Genomic DNA, 25,454 nt, shown 5'->3' on the forward strand with positions numbered 1-25,454 from the left:
CTTTTAAGTAGTATAAAAAATTGTATTGCCTGTCCCTAGCTTCATGACTTTCTAAAGGGATTCGCGGCTGCAGTTTATCGCTACCCTAGAGGCATCTAAAACATCCCCCTCTCCCTCCACCCTCCTTAGTCTTTATATACTGAGGACTTCCACTGATGTGTTGTGGATATTCAGACAAATATATTCACTGACTGTGATGCTACTTCCAGCTCCCCCCACCCCTTCCCTCATCACCTCTGCTGCTCTTGCAACGAGGACTGAATCTGGCACTGTCTGGGTTTAGAGGCAGAGGGAAGGTGGGTGGGTGAGGATCTGAGAAAGACAGAGATCAATTCCGGCGACTGGTCATCAAGGAAAGCATCCCTTCGGTGAAATTTGGCTCCTGGGATTACAGACAGCGGCTGCAGCACCAGTTAATGCACACAGCTGAACACTGGTTTGCAACCCTTTTATTCATCAGGCTGCTTGGTTTGTTTAATCACATTTCTTCTCTGTCTGCATGTGAGAACGAGGTGGAGATGGAGCAAGAGGCAGCAGGGATGAATTCTGTTTTTATTGGCCGGTGTCTGTCTTTCTCTCCACCCACAGCAGTTCCACCTCACCTTGGTGTCTCCCCACGCACATCCAACCCTCTTTATCGCAATGAAGAAATCTACAGCCAGAGTTTCTATGGATTTTATTTATAAACATTTACCCCCAACAAGCGATCGTTGAGTTGACAGCAAGCTTTGTTGGTTGGGAGGGAGGAGAGCACTGAGTCTGTTTCTTCCACTCCTATATTTCATGTAGAGAGGTCTAAAAAAAATTAGAAAAAAATCTGGAGGTGACTAGGCTGTACCTCCCAAGTGGAAAAATGGATCTGAAGGAGAGCCCTAGTGAGGACAGTATGGGGAGCCTACATCCCTCTAGCATTCAGATCTTTGCCAACACATCCACACTCCATGGGATACGGCATATATTTGTGTATGGCCCACTAACGCTCCGGCGCTTCTTGTGGACAGTGGCCTTTGTGTGCTCCTTGGGCCTTCTCCTCCTGGAGAGTTCGGAGCGAGTGGCCTTTTACTTTTCCTACCAGCATGTCACCAAAGTGGACCAAGTGGTTGCTGAGAGCTTGGTCTTTCCTGCTGTCACCATTTGTAATCTCAACTCATTCCGCTTTTCCAAAATTACCACCAATGATCTATATCATGCAGGGGAATTGCTGGAGCTCCTTGATGTTAATGGTCACATCCTAGAGCCTCACTTGGCAGACCCAGAAATTTTGGCTATTCTTGAAGAGAAGACAAAATTCAAGCAGTTTAAACCCAAAACCTTCTGTATGGGGGAGTTCATGGAGCGAACAGGTCATGACCTTAAAGACATGATGCTGTATTGCAAGTTTAGAGGCCATGAGTGCAGCCACAGAGACTTCCAAACTGTGAGTACTGTATACACTGGCTTTTTTGTCACTTAGAACCTGTCTGGCAAGTAATGCTTGGTGGACCTGTGTGTGGACCCATAGGTATAGCTGGGTCTATGCATGCATCACATAGAGAGTATTTCCTAATACCTGATAATAGTATAATATAGCTTTAATAGTTTGTGTTATATAATGTGACATTGTTTGGAGGTATATGCAATGTTCATTAATGCAATGTTCATTAATGCTTTGATTTATGCAAGTTCAATAGGTCAATCATTCATGTGTTTATATGTGAAATGTGTGTTCTGAGTTTGTAATAACTTGCAAACACCACTTTCTAGGTGTTAGTTTGCTGTAACTTAAGTTGTTAGGCTGTAATATATATTGATACATCTGTGAGAACCACATTTGCCAGCGGACAGAATGTGCATGGTTTCTTTATATTGTAAGATAAACTATTTGGAGTGGCATAAGGCCTGACAAATCTGTGTCTGATTTAACAGCACATGGAACTGCTGTTATATAAATTGTGGTTTGTCTATAGCCTATTTACATTGTGTGTATTAAAAAGTGTTTATTTGGCTTTTCTGGATGATCATTGAAGCTGTGTATCCAACTAGGCCAAGGTCAACAGGTTTTAGGCTTTATGCTAATACTTAAATGTATCCAAGCAATAACCATTCTCTGTGTTTCATAATAATAGTAACAGTATGTAAGGTTTTTTGGATGTTTAGAAGTAAGAGGTTTTATTTAGTGTTTATGTGCTGCACTGCTGCAGTTCTTTCAGCCATTTGTGTGTTACCAGCTCTTTAAGACAACATTAGAAATAGGGCTTTGGAGTATATTAATACATGCATATCTTGGGACTCTTTGGAATTCAGTTTAAAAAGTTTCTCAAATGCATGTCATGGTTTGCACCCCACATGGCATGATCACCCAAAATTTTTTCTGAGGTTGCATATTGGCAGTTTTTAAGCAATTACTTTAAGCTTTGCAAGAAGCCAATTGGTTTATTGTGTGCAGTGAATATTCAATATGAAAGGACATATGAGTTACAAAACATGTTTGGCAACCAATAAAATACTCTCAATAGGGTTTTTGACTAGAAGAAAATTGGCTCCTGAGAGCTCCTCCAATAAAAAATTATATTAAATCAGGCCCATGAAAACTCATGAATATCCATAAGCTGAAGTATCCCACTGCAGTTCATTTCCTGTTGTAGCTACTTCGATGAGCATTGGTAATACCCCCCACTCTGCTGTTGCCAACCCAGGTGTTAAAGGTCTCAAAAAATTGTGAAACAGTCTTATCATCTAGATGCTTCCTAGTTATTGACGTTCAATACAGTTAATACTATTATTAGCCTGGTAAAAACATTTCTTGCAGCCGAAGTGCAGCTTTGACTTGAGTTCATAGCTCTGTTCCAGAAGTCCTTTGTGTATCACCTGCATAAGCACATGCAGGGTGGTAGCAACATGCAAAGTTAACATGTGATAGAGAACCTTGGGCTCCAAAACAGCTCCTGGAAATCCTTGATAGTTTCTAAAATATCTTGTAATTTTCCATGAATAAACTTCTGTTTGTACTGTGATCAGTGCTAGTAATAATCATGTAGGAAGCAACATGTGTTGAGTAAAAATGTATCACATATAAAAAGCTACACCTAAGTGAGTTATCCCCTTATTGTATTGCTTATGAAGCTCTATCCAGTGAATGTTACTGGCTGATTTTATGAGGCACCCTCGCTATTGACTACATTAGGCAGTTCATTGCTTTTCAGAATATGCTTTCTGGCAGGGCAAAGCACAGAGAGTCGCCTTCCAAGGCTAGAATGCTAAGCTCATTTTTTTTCTGATTCAAAATACCTGAATAATTGGAATGTCTGCCTGTGGGTAAGTAACATGTACCTGCCAAGCATATCCAGGCAAATTTTTAAACTTGAAAGCTGCTAAATTTTTTTAGAAACCGCTACAGCAATTTTGAATGAGACTGCAAACTCTTGTCACTTGATTCTTATCTGGGATATTTTCCTTTTCATACTTCACTTGCTTCTCCTGGGCCCAGCTGCTTAGGGCACAAATAAAAAAATGTAGTCTGGAATCAGAACAAACATTGGATATAACTTTTTTTCAGTTTATTGAAAATAAAGACATTATCATATACAAGGATTTGACTAACAGAAAAGCCAACTACATTGGATGAGTTAAAAACTGAAAAAAATGAGTTACTCAACAAGACCCCCAAATCGGTTGTAATGCAGCATATTTATACCATAATGTGCACCTTTAGGCCAGATTCAGTGCACATTATGATGTAAAAGTATTGTGTTTAAAGCAATACTTTCAGAAACATTATGGAAGTGCTTTAATGTGGATTTGTTTTGACCTTTCACATGGACCTTCCATGAAAGCCAGCCACACTTGCAATAAATAAATTTTGCATTAAACATAATGTAAGCAAATAATCTCTGTCTTCCAGATTCAGATGGTGGTGGGTTATGTCACTTTTGCATCCTGGGCTTTCAAAGGAAGTTCAGATTTACTACTGTGGACCAGAGTGCCCTGTGAAACACTATGGTGCTTCAGAGCGCTCCATTTAAAGTGCAACATGTCATAAAGTGAGGAAAAATCTCCCCAGCAGTTTAAGTTGGTTAAGTTGCAGCACCTATTTATAAAAGCGCTCAAATAAAGAATAGTGCTGCCTATATAAACTAACTTAATTTATTGCTAACGTTCTAACTGTTCTAAATACCAAAGTGAGAAGAGTGTGAGAAGTGAGAAAGCATCAAACAATTTCTTCTTCAGACACTTTCATACTTCATTCAGCAAGCTTTGCTCAGTTAATGGCTAAAATAGAAGTAGGTATTTTTAGTTTTTATTTGTTTACACAGTCCGAAATTTTTGGTCTAGAGGGGAAAAGTAAGAACACTTTTACTGCTATTCATGGCTCCATTTGAGAGATTTCCCCTCCTATTTTTTCACAATTGTTTAACAGGAAGGGAGGTGAAATCTCCAACAGCAACCACAATATTATTTGTTTTATTTTTTTAATTATTTTAGTAGGCTTGGGAAATAAAGTTACACAGTGTGTGTATGCGGTCTGATGTTTGCTTTGTTATTGACAAAGTGTTGTATTATCATGAAAAGATCAAAATAGCCCTCCTAGCCTTTAGAAAGATGGTTGCGACTTTGAGTCTGGCAAAAGAATATTGTATTGTATTTGTCTGCAAAACAAATATAAATTGCATTTAGGTAAACTTTAAAATACATGGGGGTTTGTGGCAGTAAAAAGAGTTTGCTGTCCAATGACAACATTAGACCAAGATTGCAGTTTGCTATTTGCCAAAAAGCCAAGGAGCAGACTTTCTGAAGCTTGTGCTATGGACTGACAAATCAAAGATAGAATTGATTCCTAAAATGGGATATTCTACAAAAGTAGACAATTGTTGCAAGCTGAGAGTGTGTTTAGAACAAGAACATCATATGAATTGTAAAGCATGGTGGCTAAATATTATTGTCTGGGGTTGTTTTGCTGCTTCGTGGCATAGGCAGCTTGCAGTTTACAATTCAGCTATGAATTTTGCATCATTTCAGAGTGTAATTAATAAGAATGTGAGTCCATCTGCCTGGAAGATGACATTGAGCTGTAAGCTGATTTTTCAACCCAATAATGATACAAAGCACACTAGCAAATGAACAAAGCACTGGGTAATTATTAATAAAAAGAGGTTATTGGAGTGGCCTATTTGAATTCCATTCAAAATGTTTTTACTTTGAGTGGTGGGGTGGATATTAGCTCATGGAAGGGAACACAAACATCTTTTAAGAACTTTTGCATCATTAAGTGTGATCACTTTGACAAAGATAATTTTAGAGAGCAGTGGACAGTTATTGAATTTGCCTTCAAATCCCAATTTTCAGCTTAAGATGACAATAGGCCAAGAATGTGCTTACTTTTTCCACAGTAAAGCTGCGTACACACTTGCAATTTTTGTCGTTGGAAAGGATCTTTCACGATCCTTTCCAACGACAAGGGGCTGCAAGATGCATGAACGATGCTGTACATACAGCACCGTTCATGCTCTATGGAGAGGGGAGGGGGAGAGCGACGGAGCGGCACCCTGCTGCGCGCTCTCCCCCTTCCCTTGCATTAGGATCGGTCGTCGTCCATCGTCCGTGGATCCGGCAGGTCGGTCGTTCGGACGATGGACGACACCGACTGTACACACGGCAGATTTTCGCCCGATATTTGGCCGATGCCGATTATCGGGCGATAAAAATCTGCCGTGTGTACGTAGCTTTAGACATTTAACTTAATTTAAAGATGGTTTTATTTCCTTCTTATCTAGCTTTATCTATTTTATCTAAACCTGATCAACTTTGCTGACAGGCCAGAGGTCACCTGCTGCTGCCTATCTGCTGCTTTACTCCATATACTGAACATTCAGAAGATGGTAAAGCAATGAACAATGGGCCAACCTTTAGATTAAGGTTGGAAGCAGCAGAAGTTAACATGCAAAGAAGGTCAGAAGTGCCCTGTATTTTGAATGCCTGGGATTTAGGGGTAAAAATTGGAACTGTGTTTGCAGATACTGCAGGGTAATTTCCTATTGATATGTATTTAGTTTTGTTAGATTTACCACTTTTATCAATCTGGCAGTCTTGCTCTAAAAAATAAAAGTGATTTCTGCCCTGTTTTAGACACTTTGACAGCAGGTGTCAGGAGTGACAAGTCTGTAATTTGTCACATACCACAGTCAGAGCTGCAAAATCAGCCTAATAATGCTCATCATACAATTAACCTATTGTTATACTTTAGCGATAACTATTGTAAATTGAAAATCTATTTGTTCTAAATTGACAAGTGAACCAGTCATAGGTGTGTTGGATATACTTTACCTTGTCCTTGCAGCTTCCGCCAATATACAACTTAATGAGACATTTAAACCTAATTTCGAAAGGATTATCAGATTACAAATCCTTTTTTAAAGATACAATAATTGTTTTGTAAAGCAGTTTTTGTACTTTCTGTAGAGCCCAAGTAAACATGTTAATTGGATAAACTTAAGCTGCATACACACTTGCAATAATTAACGTTGGAAATGAACGACTAATGACCGATCGTCCGATAATCGTTAACAAAAAAAGTGCACAGTGACGCCGACGAACAAAGATTGTTGCTTGAAATGACTGTCCTGGCGGATCTGATTGAGTGATGATCATTCACTAACTATTGTGTGTAGGGTTGGTTGTTCAGTGATCATGGATGGTTTGCAGTACACTTTCTCCTTTACATGTCACTTTTTGCATCGTTTAAACGTTTGTATCTATCGTGTGTACACTATTGGTGGATTATATTTGAACAATCGTATTGGTACAGCATGTATAGAATTGTGCACAATACAATCGTTAAATAATCGTGCATAATCGTTAGTCATTCGTTTTCTAATGATAATTATTGCAAGTGTGTACCTAGCTTTAATTCAATGAAATAAACTGTATCTGCACTGTTTAGTAGTGACCAGGCATATTTTAGCATGAGCGTTTTTAAATGCAGTGCTGTGTAAGAACTATGCCTTGAGTGGAAAGAGCCATGTAAACAGGCATAGTTTTAAGGAGGATGAAAGATCTGTAAAGGGTAAACAGTTTGTAAAATCTCAAAAACTGTTAAGTGTCAGCTTATAGAGGGTGTAAAGGTAAAATCACTATATTTTTTCCAGTAGGCCTTGGTATTTAGGTGCTACTTGCAAATTTTTAAAGTGTGCCTGTACATTTCTTAAGCAAGTAAAGACATCAGTACCTTTGTACCTTGCTGATCTGGTGTTTTACATGCACTCCTTTCTTCCACCAAAAAGTGCAGCCTAAGGAATCTAAATAGTGCTATTGCTTATATGCAAGTTTCGACTTTCTGCCAAATGTCAGTAGCTAAGCTCTCATTTCCATCTGTTCACAACACAACCGATTGCAAACATTTGCAGAAAACAGTAACCAATAATCTTTGTAAAAGGTCAATTTTATTTTGATATGTGTGCTGTGAGTGATAGTTTGATTTCATCTTCTGTGTTCCATGTTAGAAGAAATATCATGGCACCCTGGGAGAAGATATAACTTGCATTTTGAGATAGCACAGAGTAGAGGTTTTGTTTTTTTGGTTTACATTTAGCAGCAATTTTCATAAACAGTGGCAAAGGAAAAGTTGAGTTAAAGTGACTCTTCTGGGAAAATATATTGCCCCAAAAGATATACCTGCAGAAAGAGTACTTGTATACAATATACTCACCTGTCCTGCTGCCTGCACTGCCTAATGATACCTTTTTGCTGAGGAATCACCTGGGAAAACTGGGAAACGGATACTTCTAACCAAGAGTGTTGATTTCCTCTGTGTCCCACAGTGCTCATTGATTATTTCTCCTAATTTCCTTGTCACTAATTCACTGCTTTTCATCTATAGTCACCAGTCTGTAGCGCACCAGACCACCCTGCCCCTTTATTGGCATTTGGGTCATCATAGAGCCCCTTTAGTTACATGAATGTATTAAAAAAAATTATTCCAATATTTTAGTAAAAGAGGGGGAAAATTCTCCCGGTTTCTGATTAAAGAGCCACCTATTCCACAAATAAAGTTCAGCTATTCCGCTGTAGATGTTGTAGACCCAGATAAATATTGTAATTTTTCTAATGGTAATAGAGGATATTTGGATTGCAATACCAGTTTATCGATTGGTTGATTTTGTTGCCTAGAATAGATTTTAAGGTGTGAATTATTGATTTCCTCTTTATTTATGTAGAAGTGTCTGGAACAAGAAGAATGTTTCCACTGTGACTACTGCAGCACTGTAAATTCTGATTCAGTCAAGAATACATTGGGCCTGGTTTAATAAAGCTATCCAAGGCTGAAGAGGATACACTTTTATCAGTGAACCTGGGTGATCCAGCAAATCAGGAACGGATCGGATCCAGGATTGAAAACATTTGCTAACAAATAGCAAATGACTTTTAGGAATTAAGTCATGGTTTGCTCGATTAGCCAGGTTCACTGATGAAAGTGTATCCTCTCCAGCCTTGGAGAGCTTTAATAAATCAGACCAATTGTATCAAGCACTTTAACAAATAAATAACACATTAACCAACCAATAATTTTGTTATACCAGAGTTGTGCATTCTTTGGCTGGAATTTCTTGAGTAAATCCTTGCAGTACTAAATTAGAAGATTTAACTATTTTTGCAGTTCCCGATTGCAGATTGTTAGATCCGCTTCTTTGGGCAGTCCCAGATGGTCTTGTTTACAAAATATTTTATTGGTATATGAATCAATGTGTGGGATAAAGTTTGGACAGAGTAGCCTTTTATCATTCATTTTATTACAGGGATGTTGGCAAGTTTTCATTCAGTCTTTGGAAAAATATAGACATAATAGATATTTGTATTATGTCCAAGGCATCCGACAATATACGGTACTTCCCAAAAGACTGATATAGTTTTAAGTTGATGGAGTTCATGATTGTGGCTTTCACACTGTTTCCTAAAGTTTATCTCCATTTTAGCAACCCTTGTGATGAATTAACCATACTATAAAAGATGAATTTAGGAAAAAAATTATATAGCTGAGGCTGGTGGTGGATCCCCTTATTGTGATCACACACGCATGCTCGAAAAGTCTAAGCATGAGATCAGATCATAGCTCTTTATTGCATAGTTCGACATTTTGAAGTTTAACTGTAGTAATGGTTAAAACTACCCTTGAAACAGTGCAAGGGTTAAATGCTCAAATTGTGCCTAGGGGAATGTGAATTTTTTTTTAGTTCCCTTATTCCTTGCTTCCCCCTGCAGCTAGTGTGTTCCTTTTCTCCCCAGTATTAAAGGTTGTGGATGTGCCCTCGGCTTCCCCATATGTAATGCAGAGGTGCTGGTCTTGGGTTGTCAAAGATGACATCAGAGCCTGGGACACACAGCACATGAGGGGAAAAGATAAGTAAAAAATATTTTATGTACCCCCTTTTTGCTGATTCTTGTTGCAATCTTTCTGACGTTTGCCGGTGTATATGCATATGCTGGTCGGACATATCGCAGGACAGTTTATCAAGTTTAAATATGCTGGACTGCAACCAATTACAATTTATTTTGTAAATGGTGCAGATCTAATCACTGTATATTTCCCAAAAGGTACCTGACACTGCATGTACTTGTCAGGTTAAAAATTAATTTATCTTCCATTAAGTACATCCACTGTATGATCATGATCCTATGCCTGATGTCCTTGTCAGACATGCCAATTATTAGTTATTGTTTCAGTATGTCTGGAAAAGTAAATAATTTTATTAACCATGTAATTAATAGGTTTGCTGAAAACATTTAGCACACATGTCGATATAGTTAGAAGTTCTAATGTCTAATGCTTTCTTTTTAACATGTTTATATGTTGACTATTGCAAGCATATCACAGCACTTTAGTATGCCAAGAAAGTGCAATATTCTCTATTACTATAGGATTACAAGTTGGGAGGGAGCTCAAGATGACAGGGACTCTCTCCCACTGCATCCACTAATGGAGCATGCACAAAGCTAGCCGTCATTTCCTTAACATACAATTACAGGATCTCTAAATCTTTAAATCTGGTAATGGTCACAATAAAATGCTAACTCTGCTGATCAGAAACAAAATGGCTACTCTATATAAACCACCTTATTAAGCTATTGTAATATTCAGCACCTGTTTACATTGCTCATTGAAGTGAGCCTTGAGGCAAGCAAGGGCGACCCTCAGCACTACCTGATCTTCTTTTTAGTGCAAAGAAAGGTAAGCTTTCAGAAAAAAAATACTTCTGTAAAATATATTTTATGGATTTTCCAGTAGCTTTCAAAAAAACAATACTAGCTTTAGCTGCTATACTTACCTAATCTCTGCTGCTGTCACCATCATGCTAACCATTTTAGTGATTTGACATTGCTCTGTTTCCCCAGCACCCAATGTCATTCATTCCACTCAGTGTGAGCTAAGCCTGTCAGCGCTTTGTTCCCTACCTCCTGAGAATGTAGCAGAGAATGTGCTGCCCAAAATTATATGTGTAATCATTGTAGGGTGTGTTTAGTTCATTGTCAAACCCAAAGATCTGCAAAGCTGAATACTATATCCATAACATGTTACAGAATAACAGCACATCATCGGTATATAAGATGATCTATCTTCCCATCCTTATTTAATAGGGACTCTGATTTTAGGATTTTGCATAATGGCTGCAACAACTGTCTAAAATATTTGGAGTAAAATTGGATAGTACTGTCTGTACCCATTTATTTAGGTAACATAAAAGGCTAGACAACACTTTATGACAGAATGCGAGTGCAAAGCCTTCTGGGATACATCTGTCATGCAGGAGCCTTTTCTTCAATGGAGGGGGGGGGTGGGGTGCTGATCTCACTCATGTGCAGTGAGATCAGCACTCCCACCCCCCATCTACGCAGTGTGTGATCAGGTGACGTAGGCAGAAGGTAGAAAAAGGGGAAAGGAGATGTTGGCTGGTGCCTCCTCCGCATCAGAATGAAGGTGGATTCCTGGACGGCATGGGACCCTATCCAGGAAACCTCCGGAGGGATCAGCGGATCTGCAAAAGTTAAGTTTTTATTTATTTATTTTTTTTACTTCCACTTTATTAACAACTCTAGCTGTAAGGAATTGGTAAATATTTTGTATCCATTTAATAATTTTTGGAGCAAACCAATTAAAGTAGTACCTCCCACATGTAGTTTCTTTCCATTCTGTCAAAATACTTTGCTGCATTAAGGGATAGAAGTGTTCTGTTGCCCATATTTAGCAAGTTAGATTGTACAGGGAGTCCCCGGGTTACATACAAGATAGGGAATGTAAGTTTGTTCTTCAGTTGAATTTGTATGTAAGTCAGAACAGGTACATTATTTTAATAAATGCAATTAAGACAGATGTTTGTCCCAACATATTATTAGGCAGCGTGGTGTCAGTTACTGTATAAAATCCTCACTGTGGAAGCCCCGTTCGCATCTAGGAGTCATCCGTATGTCAGATGTCCTTAACTCGGGGAGTTCCTGTATTTAAATGAACACCCTTCTAATGTTTCTCTTGCCTTATTGTGAATAAAATCTCATTGGTCCTAGGCTACTAATTTGGAACATATTTTAGATAGTTGTAAAGCCTAAAATAGATAATCAATGGTGATATGGGCCTTTAAATCTCAGGTTTGGTGAAGTATTTATCAGGTTTTAAAATGACATATAATAGGGTCATACATAGACACTAGTCTATTGCAAAGGCATCCTGTAGTGTGTATAGAAGAGGTAGAAGCAGGGTTCATGGATATTGTTTATAGATTTTTACTTAAAAGCCATATGTACCAGAAGCTTTGCTAGAGGGTAGGAAGTTGAGTGCATCAGTAAAATCCAGAAAGGTACTATCTTACAGTCACAAGCTGGTCATTGTAACTGAATGTCTATATTGGTAATACCAGTTTTAGATGCATAGAGGTTTTAGTAAAGAAAGAGGAACTTGTATAAAATATATGAAGTTGAAGAATAAGTGAATCTGTCATTGAAGAATATATGTCCTATACAGGTTTCATCCATTTTTTAAACAGTCAGCACGTAACCTCAGCATTTTCCTAAATTTACCTAAATGTTTTGTCCTCACCCTACCCATGCTATATATTTGGCCCGCACCCAGTTGTGGTCCTCATTGTCAATAAAAAAGCCCTAATCCTGTTTAGAAGTTTGTTCAAATATGGGAGAATCATAAGGCCTTCTAATTACATGTAGGTTCCAAACCATTTCCAGGTACCTTGTCTATTTTATTCAGTCAGTTTTCACGGTACAGCTCTTTTCAGCCTGTAAAGTGCATCAAATTGTCACATGATTCCGGTGGAACATGTACCTGTCTTTGGCAATTACTTCTTCACAGCTGTTTGATGTTACACCAGGACAGGTTTCGCTTCCACTGTCAGAGAGCAGCATTGTGAGCAAGGAACAAAAGAAATTACTGGGGAAATGTGCGATTTTTTTGTATATAACTCAACATAGGCTGTTGTTTAAGCAAAATGGTATTAAAAAGAAAATGGCAAGGTGGTCTATGAAAATGTAAAGGAGTACTTTCTATAGTGTACTCCATTCATATTTTTACATGTAGCAAGCAACAACTATTAGGTTGTAGGAAGATAGAAGGGAGAATGGCCTATAAAAACATCAAGTTCACTTTATAGCAAACAACAACAAATTCTAAGATTACATATTTTCTTCTAGGATATAGCACCTGTAGAGAATATTTCATGGCTAATATATCACACCTTATCATTTTACAATCATTTTTATTTGTTTTAACAGATATTGTTAAATTATAGGCAGCATCATAAAATGTAGACAGTTCAGACAAAACTTGGTTGGAATTTAAAAATATTGTGTGTGTACACACACACACACACACACACACACACACACACACACACACACTTACACTTTACCCAAACCACCTGCTGGTGTCTGGCCCTAATTTGTGCAGAAAGTAGCTGCCTATTTAACAGTAAACCGTGAAAGACTGCCAACACATTGTGAAAGACTGTTGTGAATCACATTCCTGACATCAAGCACTTGGGGAAATGGCTGATTGGAGAGGGTAAAAAATCTTTTCCATGTCTGTTGTTGTTTGAACCAATAAACCGCTATCTATCCACTCCTCTCTCTTTTTGCAAAGGCCAAGATAAACATGCCTGAGGGTGGCTGAATCATGTCTGCAGTCTTCCTCTAAATTTTGCTGACTGGACTTACTTTATTTAGTGGTAAAAAACATGTGTTATTGACTGGGAAATGCTCAAATAAAATTTTGTTTTGAAAAATCTTTTTGATGTTGTTTAATAATTTATAGAACTTTTTTTTTACAAGACTTCTAAACATATATTTTACTGTTTAGGACAAATTCTTCCTCTTATATTTGATAACATTTTTGGGTATAACTTAATGCAATAGATGAATTTGTCGAAATATAATGTTTTTTTTTACAAGTCAAGATTGTGTAACTCTCCAATTAAAAAAGAAAAGGGGATGAGAATGTGTTCAGCCACTTCCCTGCTCTGAACTTAGCAGCTCCTGTCACTCCTTTAGAGACACTGCACTGACAGGAGGGGAATAAGCTGTAGCTTAGTTTTTTCTCTCTGACATTAAGGAGCAGAGAGGAGGAAAACTCAAGATACAGTGGGACATAAAGCCTCTGTAGCAAAAAAGCACTGAAGAACAGTCTAAGCCATAATAATATGGTAAGGTAAGTGTATGTTTTGTATATCAAAGTGAAGAGGGTAATTGCTTTTGGTGTTTTTTATAGTAAACACTTAGCTGGTAACTGGAACTAAAAAAAAAATCTAAAAAATCTGTAAATGTGAAAAAAGAGTGCACATGCATGAGATCAGCATTTTTTTTTTTTTTACCCAATGTAGGAAAAAGCACCTTATTGACATCGATATTAAGCACGCACAGGAGTAGGACATGGCTATTCCAGGAGGCTCTGTGCTACAATTTGTCTTCTGTCAAAAGGGAAGGGGCTTCACACTTTTTTTTAAAGGGTTTTAAAAAGGGAAATACATTTTTACTTTTTAATAAAAGGGTTGTCAACCCTTAGTTCAGTTCATTTGTGAATGATTTACAACACATCATGCCTCACTTGTGCATTTAGGTGTGCCCCTCTTTTTAAAGCTGAATTTTACCATGTAAATCAATCAGTTTATACCTGTATAGTGCTATGCCGCTTCTCTGTGCAATTCAGCTCCAACCATACATTTTTTATACAAAGACTGGATTGTGAGCCCATTTGAGGGACAGTTAGTGACATGACTATGGACTATATAAAGCGCTGCGTAATATATTGGCGCTAAATAAATACTGTATTATAAAAATAATAATATTGATAATAATAATAAATGGTATCTAAATATATATATATAATATATATATATATATATATATATAGGCTTTCACATATGAACTAGTTCCTTTTTTGCATTTTCCCTCCCAGAAATTACATAACGTTTTATGGGCATATATATATATATATATATATATATACACATACACACTTCATTCTGACTTTTGTTTTTCCATCTGTATCTGTTTTTCCATCCTTTGCTTTCATCATAAACTGCCTATATTTAAAACACACAATATGGCTTCTACACAAGTGCTGTGCTTGTAGAGCTGAGCTTATTCCTCTGTGGCTGTTGAGACTGTGTGCCCTTATCCCAACCTGTGCTGCAAGCATTCTGTAGAGCAGTTATATATTATAACATTGTTTCTTTCTGAATCTTAAGCTGCGTACACACTTCCAATTTTTATCGTTGGAAATGAACGACGAACGATCGATTGGTCAAAAATCGTTCGTAAAAAAAGTAACCAACGACGCCGACGAACGAGAATAGTCGCTGGAAATGAACGACCGGACCGGCGGATCGGATTGGACGACGATCGTTTACCATCTGTCGTGTGTACGGTCGTTCATTGATCGTCCATGGTCTGAGCATGCGTGATGAACGAACGTTCGCTCACTTCCTGTCGTGCACGTCACTTCCTGTATCGCTCAAACGATCGCATCTATTGTGTGTACAATATCTGCGAACGATCGTGTCGTTATCTGCATGTACAGGATCGGTGCTATACGATCGTTCGCCGATATCGTGCAGGATCGTTCGTCGTTCGTTTACCAACGATAATTATTGGAAGTGTGTACGTAGCTTTAGGATGGTTCCCTGCCATCAGCTAAAGCTTTCAAATAAACAACTGAGCATGGTGCCATTTCCACAATCTTATCTGTATGGGCCCTGTGGCCTGTTTGTGTGCGGTACATTAACCATGTTGATACCAAGTCTTTTTTTTTTTTTCAGGCCAGTGCTTCATCAGATGGATGACACAACATTAATAAAAATCATTTTTAACATGTATTTAGAGTACAGTATTGTACTTGCAATTTTAAAACCACTAGGCAATGCAGATTATTTGCTACAAAACTGTAAGAAATAAAAAACAGTATTCAAAAAACAGTAACACCTGAGTATTCATTATATAATAATGCAAACAATTGAAGTAATGGCAACCTATAAAATCTGGCTGTGACTATGCTTTCATGTATAGTTAAATAATTAGCTTGTATTGAAATCAAAATAACAGATTCTAAAGAAATGTTAGGACAATTAGGATAAGGAAGAACAATTACAGTTTTTTTTGCTGTCCTCTTAAAAAAAAGCCAGTGCTGGTATTATCGAACCTTTTTTTTCCACACTGTTGCATCCTTCTTGTATGTCAGGGGTAAGCAAACTCCAGCCTTTAGGCCAGTAGTCTGTTCCGGCCTAATGTCCCCCCTCCTGGTCGATCTGGCCTAATCCCTGCCGGCAGGGGTCGGCAACCCGCAGCTCCAGAGCCGCATGCGGCTCTTGAGCCTTCTTGTTATGCCTCCCTTCCCTATTTACCACAGCCGGCATTAACACTTCCGGGGTAAGGGGACATTCTTTTTCTTCGTATGCATTGCAAAAAAGAGAGATTTCCCTTCAGGGGCGTTCCTGGTGGGGGGCGGAGCCATCAGCAGGGGACTCGAGAGTCCGGCCTGGTGTGCCTTCTTGACTGTTGTATGTTATAAAGCAGTAATTAAAATACAGGCAGACATAATAATGTAGGTATTATTAATATTAGTGTATGCTTAAAACTTTTTACTTACTAGTTAGGCCCACAAACTGGGACCTGTAAATATCTGGTAATTCTTTTCCTCACTCTTCAGTTCCAAAGTAATAAATATAATTAGCCATGCAGGAATCCAAAACAGCTCCTCAGCAAAGGATCCATTCAATGCAGGAATTTGAACTTCAGTCTAAAAAAAATTTCCTTTAGCTCTTAGATTTATTCACTAAATTAAATAAGGCAAATTTCACTGTGATAGGGGCTGTATTTGAGTTCTTCCTGTTTTGCTGTACTTGTTCAGAAATTAGCTGAGTTTTATGTTACACTACAGTGCTCTTCACTTCTCCATCCTGTTCTATTTTTTAATTTCTTTTATCAGTCTTGGAAGACAGCATTACATTATATTTGCCACTCTTACATAATCTTGCCAGTATGGAGTAATTTGATCATATAATACTTTACAGATGTACAATCTTCTTTAGATCTACCAACTATGTAGCACAATAGTCTACCTGACAAGATACAGCTTGATTTGGCTGCATTGATCAGTATTGCACACAAACCCAGCAAAGATAATATGAGCAGTGATAATATTATTTCAGACAATATTGCAACTGTTTACTCAACTTGAAATCTAGCCTTTATCATGGTTTTCGACAAATCAAACTGCAAAAATTACTATTTTACAATGTATATGTTGTAAGATGAAGCTATTAGAAAGAAATTACACAGAAAGAAACAATTTTAATAGTTGGCTGTTTAGTGTTTGTTTGAGCCCTTCTAAAGCAATAAAACGTGCACAACAGAGCAATCAGATGGATGTATGCTTTGTTTGTGAGGCATATCATGATGAGTAGTGAAGTTTTAGCACTGATCATCTTTGGGAATGGAAGCAGAAAAGATGGTGATCTGATTGAACTGCCCGCCTACTCACATGAAGGACAAATATGAACACCGCAAGATGCATCAGCCGCAGTAAGAAAAATGCAGTAACATTGGCCTTCTGCATATGGTAGTATTTTAATAATGAAAAGAAAACTAGATGAATCTAATTGAAAACTAGAAACCCGTTTTAATCTGTGTTATGTATAATCATTTCACATCCCACTCTTTGCGGCTCTTGCATTTGTTTGTGCTTCTGCCCTCTTCATAAAATTCTGTGTGAGAGACAGCAAATAACTTGCAGTCAAGATGAATTGGGATTATTCACTTTTAAAGCATTCATTTTTGGCTAGTATTGTAGTATTCTCTAACTTCATTATTGATTAGCCTAGAGTTGATGTAGGATCTTCTCTGAGATGCAGTAAGAAATGAATAAGGTAATAGGAAAATCACAGCAGGGATCCTTGCTAGTACTAGATTTAGATGTACCAATGAAAAATGTTTTTTTAGCATGTATATATTCTAAACAGAAAAAATAGCGTTTTAGATTTAGTTTTAAAGTTTTTTAATCCCACCTTCAGCCAGCTGTAACTAAAAAAAACAACACTAGCCAAGATATTTTGCTGGAATAAGAAGACTTTAAAATGTCCAACGTATTTCCATACACATAAATAAGAACACTGCACATTCTATTCCAAATCAAAACATGAAGAAAAATGTATCCAATTAGTGTTATTCCTTTAAAGTGAAGAAAAGGAACTATTAGGCTGGTCAAAATATTAGCAGTGCAGAGAACAGTGTACTTTGATTAAAAAGTTGATTGTAGAGGTGAAAACACAAAAGTTTAGAAAATGATCTCAGTTTAGCTAGAATTATCTCAAATGTCGTAAAATGGCAAGCAAAACCTGAAAGAAGAAAATAGAAAATGATCATTCAGATGCATAGAAGAGTAGCCAAAATGGCAAAGACTCAGTCAAGAGATCAGCTCCAGTAAGATGAAGTTGTAAAGTTACCTGTGAGTACAGTTACAATTAGAAGACGCCTATGTGAAGCCAAACTATCGACATAAAGTCCCCACAAAATCCCAATGTTGAACAAAAAAAGTGCAAAATTGTTCTTTTTGGGTCTAGGGGCTGCAGTCACATGAAGGAAGAGCTCTTTACATTGTAGACAGTAAATTAATGACTATAAACTTTTGTAAACTCTTGTTATCCACTTATTTTCTTGGGGCCCAGTTTGTATAGACATGGTTAAATAGTTTTTTTTTTTTTTTTTTTGCTGAGCCATCACACCACAGGATATGTAATTGCAGATTTTGAATTCAGAGAGAACAAACAAAATGAATTTTATAAAGAAGCCAATTTCTTGATCGATAGCATAGCTCTGTTTAATGTGTCTGATCCTGGCCTTGCAAGCAGTACTCTCTGATTTCATTGTGTGCAGAAGGCTGCTTTGAAAATAAACCGCTCTGGAGACTTATAGCTGTCTAAAACCTCAATACATTTGTGACCTTGATTTCTGTTTAATAGGCAGTAAATGCACACTACTTAGAAAGGAGTGTCACTTATTAGTGGAAAAGATTGGCTCCTTGGTATGCGATGCCACCTGAGTAATATTTCACTTTATTCATATTTAGTACACAAGCTTACAGGTAAAAAGTTGCATTGCTAAGTGACTAATAATTGAAAAGCTTGACAGGCTTACTAACCCTTTTCTAAAAGAAAAAATAAAGAAATTTAAGTTTAGATACACTTCAGTTCTCACTCCAGAGTGTTTCTGCTTTCCTGGACGTCCTCTCCCCAGAATTAGATTACCGTAGGTACTGAGCTTTGCCTTTCTTCTGAGCTTCCTCATTTTAGGTCTTCTAATTACATTGCCAATACATTACCATGAACAGTTGTCTAGGTCCGAATGAGACAATTTTGTACCCTGAGCCCTTGTTTTGCACAGTGCTACCTGGTTTTGTTATTGAGGTTTTACAGTCAGCCTTTTACATTACTTAAAGATAGAAAATTTTGTGCAAAATAATCCATTACATACATACGATCAAGGCTGTGTTTGTAATTTGTTTATGATGTGGGTATTTTAGAGCACTGTCTGCCTGGGGAAGGGTAAAGGGAACTTTTACATCTGCGTAAAGTTTTTTTTCATGTACATTATTTGTGATACTCCAGGCTACAGATGTTGACTCTTAGCCCACTTTTGTACCAGTCTGCTACTTTATTAATGCTGAACTATAACAATCTATATATATATATATATATATTTAAACTACGAACATCCTGCACTACTAGAGTGGTCTGTTTATTTTTTGCTCTTGGTATGTTCCTCCCCTTTAATATTTTTCTTTTAGATAATACAACTCCTTAGCTAGATAGCCCTTGCTTTCTTATGTTGTAGAGTTAGCTTTGCATCCCACTGCAAACACAGAGTTTAACAAAGTCATTGTCTTCTTACAAAAGACTGGAAAAACATCCCATGTTTTATGCTCCTACAAAGTAAAAATATGTTGGTTTTAACTTTTGTGTCTCATTCATGAACTAAGCTGCTTGTGGATTCTGCAAAGCAAATGGCCATATTGTGTGCACAGACTGTATTTCCTTATCCCTTAAATTTGTAAGTTGAGCCAGAGGGACACTCAGGGACACAAAAGAGACTTGACGTGTTTTAAAATGGGAAAGTAGTCCTAGAAAACATTTTATATACACTATATGCAGTCTACATTACCCCAGAAAATACTCATACATACAAAATATGTACAAAATAGTGTACAGAGTGCAGAAGTAAAGAGTGTTCATCAATAGGCCTGTTGTGTAAGAAAAAATACCCCAGTGTCAGATGTGTGGATAAAAAATGTCCTGTAATTAATGGGGGATTCCCTCAAGTTAGTGATCCTTAGGAAGAAAAACATAGCCTGGGAAAAGTAAGAAGAAAAAATGCCCACTACTGGCGATGTTTGTAAGAAAAAACAATGCCCATTGTCAGTGGAAGAATGAAGCCCATTATCTGTGGGCAGTGGAAGGAACAAAAAGCCTGGTGTTAGTGCCCATGGATAGAAGAATGCCCTGACATTATGAAACAAAAGTGAAGGGCAGGGGAACAGGAGTGACCAGTGGGGGTGTGGGAAACAATAGTGCCTCCAATTAGTGCAGGGAAAAAAGTGCACACAATCACTCCACATTACAGTAAGACCAAACTTTGTATTGTCTGAAAAGCAATAATAATAAATCAGTTACATGTCACTCAGCCAGTGAGGCACCATCAACGGCTTTATCAGTATTTGCAATATAGTTCCCCAGTAGTTGCAGGATTGCAGTGTTCAGATATGTCAGAGTGCAAGGTGATTCAGGGATATTATTGCACTGGTGAGGACAGTGGAGGCCATTTTCTCTCTTCACCCCACCAACTAAAGAAAACAAAAAGGTGAGGAAAGAAAGGAAAAGTTCTTATGTCACCTCCCCAATTTTCGACTTTCACAAAGGTGATCTCCTTTCCCCCAGGTGGGGAGATATTTGGTGGTAATATTAGTATGACGTGTACATAATACATAAATCAGTTTTTTGTAAGAATGCAAATAACTAGAGTTTTTCAAACATCAGCAACCAGAATGAAATACTGAACACCTGAGCTGTGTACTTATTCTGGTTCAGAGATTCAGAAGGGATTAAAAGAATAGGATTAGCACACCAAAGCAAACTATGCAAACTGGATAGTAGAGAACAATGTCAGTTTGTATATTGGCAGTTTATATAATCTCTCAGTATCAGGTATGTTTTAAAGTAAAAGTGTTAATGACCAATGTGATTTAAAGTTAAATAGTTGACCACAGTGGATACATTGAGAAGCTTCGGGGCACTGGCCCTATACTTTCTTTGCTTCTCTACAGAGGAGAATGTACACCACTGCGGGACAGTATAGGTCCCGATCCTGGTGTTCTGTAATGCAGATAGTAGACCGGCAAATGATTACATATGGGCAGATGGTACCAGCAGCATGTGCCTTGACAGAACTATTTTCACTTCACTACCTGGTTGGAATATATCTCTCAATGCTCTCAAGAATTTTGTTTAACATTCAATAAAGTTAGCAGATTACATGAGACGCAGTGTTAAGGCTGGCAGCTCATAAATCAACTCCTTGTTAATTAGTAGCTTTGTTATTTCAGCAAAACATAACATTTTTCTCCCCTATGGGTGCTTTGCAGCATTCTACTGTCTCTGCTCTGTTTCCATATCCCTTCATGCTCTGCTCAGAGTTATGAAAGCAGATGTGAAATATCGGGGGGTTAGTCCTGGAATGACTGCTAAGTTATGAGCGAGTAGCAATTCCATTAGAGCTTGGGTGAAAATAATTATATCCTCCTGCTTCTCCTGCAGGGCGACAGGATAAGCTATGTCTTACATTGCAAATTATAGGGTTCTACAGCAGAACCACCAGCATTAGCCTGTGTTATTATTGAACCATTTATTCGACTTTATTTAGAAAACATCAACATATGTGTGCTGTGCATTAAAGAAACAATTCATACAGAATCCCTGACACTGTAAGGATTCTACACTGTATGTTACTGGTGTCACTTTTTGTTAGGCCAGTTAAAAAAAAGTGATGTAACATATACCAAAGGCATACAGTTTGCATTTATTTAAAATAATATTCCCTTTTTGGTCCACATCTTTTCAGTATTTTTTACTTATTTTATTTCTGAATTTTAACTGTGCCTAAGGAAGGTCTTTCAACTGATCAGGGATGGTATATACAAAGGTTGTAGTAGCTAGCCAGTAAACCATTGGGGTGCAATTAGTCATGGTCTTTACTTTGCATGGTCCTCAGTTTCAGGGCATATTAGGAATTGTAAAGGTGAAGTATTTGTAGATCTACTAATAAAACATCGTCGTCAGGTTTCCTAAATAGCCCTGCACAGAAGTCTGTGATGTGTAATGTATTATTAATGCTATATGCTGTATGAAGAACACGGATAATCTGCCTCCAGTTAGTTCATGTGCATTTGTATAAATGATTTGGTAATTGGTTGAATCTTTTGAAGTTTAACAAGAAATCCTGTATTTGTCAGCCAGTGACATCTCTTTTCATGTCAGGTCTACTGAGTAGGCTACCGCTGCCGTTTTAGAACTCAAAGTTTCATTTTAATATGTTAATTCTTGTCAGGAAGTTTTGTATATTTTATTGAATTGTATTTACTTAGTATCTCTGGGAGTTACTTTGGCTACACTTTAAATTAAGATTCTAATAATCTGGATTGGATTTTTATAATTTAGTTAATAAGAATATTTGTGAAAATGGATATGTGACTTGTTTACAGAAGTGGCAATTTCATAACATACCCTAGCTGTATATATTAGAAAGATGTCAGACGATGTCAGTTTTTTGTTTTCTGGCACAAGTTGTTATATAACATTCAAACATGCAGGGTCAGTCCTCAGACGTGATTGCTTTTGAGTTTGACATCCTTTGTGTGTACTCATACAGTATACAGATATAAAATATGAACTTATTTGGGGATGTGGCAGGCCAAACACAGCACGTTCACTTTTAATTTCATCCGACATTAAAAAGTTAGTATAATTCTAAAAAGTGATTTGCAGGTTTAGTGCATGCTGCCAAAATATTGTTCATAAATGGCTTTTATATGTTGTACCAGAATATATTATAGTTTTAAGATGTGTGCTATAAGAGAGACACAGAATGCACAAGCTGCACATAAGTTTATCCCACTCTCACAACTCACATGTTTTGTTATACACTTTATGTTCCATAATTTTTCTCCCCAAGACTGCAATATCTTAATATTAGCTCTTTCTTCCTTCTTTGCAAATCTGTAACAGTTTTTTTTTTACAGTATTGTCTGTGCAAGAGTAACAGCATGGTGAAAGTATGGTGGGAAACTGAATGTTTGGCTAGTTAGCACAAATACAGATATGAAACACATGTGATGGAGATGTATTTTCTTGCCAAATGATGTGTATGTCTTTCGACTCAGTCTTGTTATTTACAAAGCTCAGTCACACAACACAACCTGTCTGCCAGTTAGGAAACTTGATTTTCTATTCTGCAGTCAAGCAGTGGTTTACTCCATCATCTCTCGCAGCCCAAACCCGTGCATAGTGGTACACGACAGTGCTGCCCTTTATCCCCACTCCTTTTTAATTTGGCTCTGGACCCATTTTTAAGAATACTTCAGGCAAACACCAAGTAAACCAATAAAAACCAAACCAATAAAATTTAGTTCTACAGAAAAAAAATGATCCAGTTTGCAGATGACATCCTCCTTTTTATTGCAAACCCAATTGACTGACCTCCTTTTATTATGGTTACTTTTAGGGATACAAGTGTTCCAAAAAATATCAGGTTACACCATCAACTTCGATAAGTCTGTAGCTCTTTATTTGTTCCCCAAACACAAACCCAACTAGAGTTTTACACTATCCCTTTCAATTGACAAAATCCCACTTTAGGTATACACTTAATCTATACACCTAATTTCACACAAGCCTTGTGTTCCATAAAAAAAGATTGTAAATCATGGTCCTCCTTTTTGCTCTCCTTTTTGCTCTCCTTTATGGGTAGAGTGGCATTACCTTCCTGGCGGTATGAATAATGAGTATTTTTAAATGTAAAAGCGGTTTCCCGCCTGGTCCCGCCTGCCATCTCCACGGTCCCGCCCTCCAGCCTGTCGGCATCTGCTTCCCCTAGCTTCGCATCCCCAATGTTCACACGCTGGGGACGCAGATGCCAGGCAATGCTGGAGGTTAATCAAGATGGTCACCATTCCGAGCCACTTTTGTTACAAACCCTCCCTATTTTTCTGCTCCCCAGCAGTTCAAACCTGTAAACTACCTTTTTGGCACATTTATTTGGGGCAGCAAACATGCAGTGGCCAGTCATAGGATTCTACAACAATTCACATCCAACAGTGGTCTCGGTTTGCCAGACTTAGCCCTGTACATTCAACCTGTGTATATTGAAGGACTGGATACAAGGTACGTGCTACTATACTAATCAGCAAGATTTTGCTTTGTATCGCTCCTGGAATCCTTTAGTTATTCTACATATCCATGGGGAACTCTTACTTGATGAGGTAGGAAATAATCCTTTATCATTGTCACAATGGCAGTTATGGCACGTATTGCACAGCAAAGACTCCCTTAATGCCTACTCTACTTTGTCCCCCCCCTCCCAATTGGGGCAAAGGCAAATTTTCACTAGGACTTTCTTCCCTGATACTAGCAAAATGGGCAACTAAGGATTTATCCTCAGTTTGTATGCTCCTCAACCCAAAAACCTGTAAAGCTTATTGCTTTCCAAAATTAGAAGAAAATTCCCCTCAATGGAAAACAGTGTTTTCAGTCTAGGGTTTATGGTTCTAGAGTAGCCTGCTCACTGTCCCCACATGACTATCTCTACCCCCTGACACTATTAATTGACCCTCCCTCAGCATGCCTTTTCTAAAGCCATTTTTACATTTTATTGACTTTTACGGCCTGACCTGGACTAATGGGCCTGGCAGGATGGCGATGTCAGGATCCGAACCCAAGGCTGCTTCTGCCAACTAAACTACCTGAAGTGCTGGATAGCTCCCTGCCTGTTTTCACAGTCAACATTCCTTGATACCTTGTGTTGTCATGAACTCCAAACTCCCTGCTCCTCCACCTGACTTCCTATTTAAGCCCTGCCATGAATTTGCTGTTTGCCAGATTATTGTGCTCCTGCCAGTGTCTCTCCTTACTACGACCACCACCACTGCTGCTGCATTGCCTTTTCTGCTACTTGCTTGAATATTGACCTTTGGCTATGAAATAACCAATTACTCTTATTGCTTGTTACCTTTAACCTGATTTACTTTGATACTGACTTTGGTTTTCTCCCTGAATATGCTCCTGTCTCACACCTGCATTGTTTCATCCACCTGTGTACTGAACCCAACGTGTTTATCATTGCGGACCACAAAACCTATATCCTAATCTTTATCACAATCAATGTAAATGCCAGGTTTTAAAATGTCTTTGGTACAAACTCACTCGCTACATCCAAACCCACCTACTAAACTTTTTGCCTCCTGTGCAAAATGAGGGCTATGGTGTTTGACTTTCCAAGGCCTTTGGCGATCCTGCTATAAGTGGAGGGGAAAAAAACAAAAAAAACAAATTGCTGGCTGGTCCTTACCCCATTCGTGATACACCGTTTTTTAGTGAAGTTACAACAACTATTTAAAATGGAATGGACAGAGGCCTCCCTACATTGAAACACAACCCAACTTTTCTTTGGGAAAGCCCTGTTATTATACTCAACCCCTACCAAAACCTAATTATACAATTGTTTCACAATTGATACCTCATGGTATCTATGTAAAATGTTAATATATGCATTACATTCACATTGAGGGAATGCCTATCTTTCTTAATAATCAAAGAAATGTCAGAGAAGTGAATGCTTAGTATTTAACACTATTGGACACAGATCAATGATTTTTCTAGAAATACCGT

The 25,454-nt window shown here is 37.8% G+C and overlaps 1 protein-coding gene across 1 annotated transcript in view; it reads left to right on the forward strand.

Moving 5' to 3' along the window:
* The first annotated feature begins 226 nt into the window (after window positions 1-226).
* Window positions 227-25,454, forward strand: part of ASIC2 (acid sensing ion channel subunit 2) — a 300,538-nt gene continuing 275,310 nt past the window's right edge. Inside the window, exon 1 of the mRNA XM_072414567.1 lies at window positions 227-1,417. Coding sequence (XP_072270668.1) covers window positions 854-1,417 — 564 coding nt within the window. The 5' untranslated portion in view covers window positions 227-853. The remainder of the gene's footprint in view (window positions 1,418-25,454) is intronic.

Source organism: Pyxicephalus adspersus, chromosome 6 (genome assembly GCF_032062135.1).
Source record: "Pyxicephalus adspersus chromosome 6, UCB_Pads_2.0, whole genome shotgun sequence".
NCBI lineage: Eukaryota > Metazoa > Chordata > Amphibia > Anura > Pyxicephalidae > Pyxicephalus > Pyxicephalus adspersus.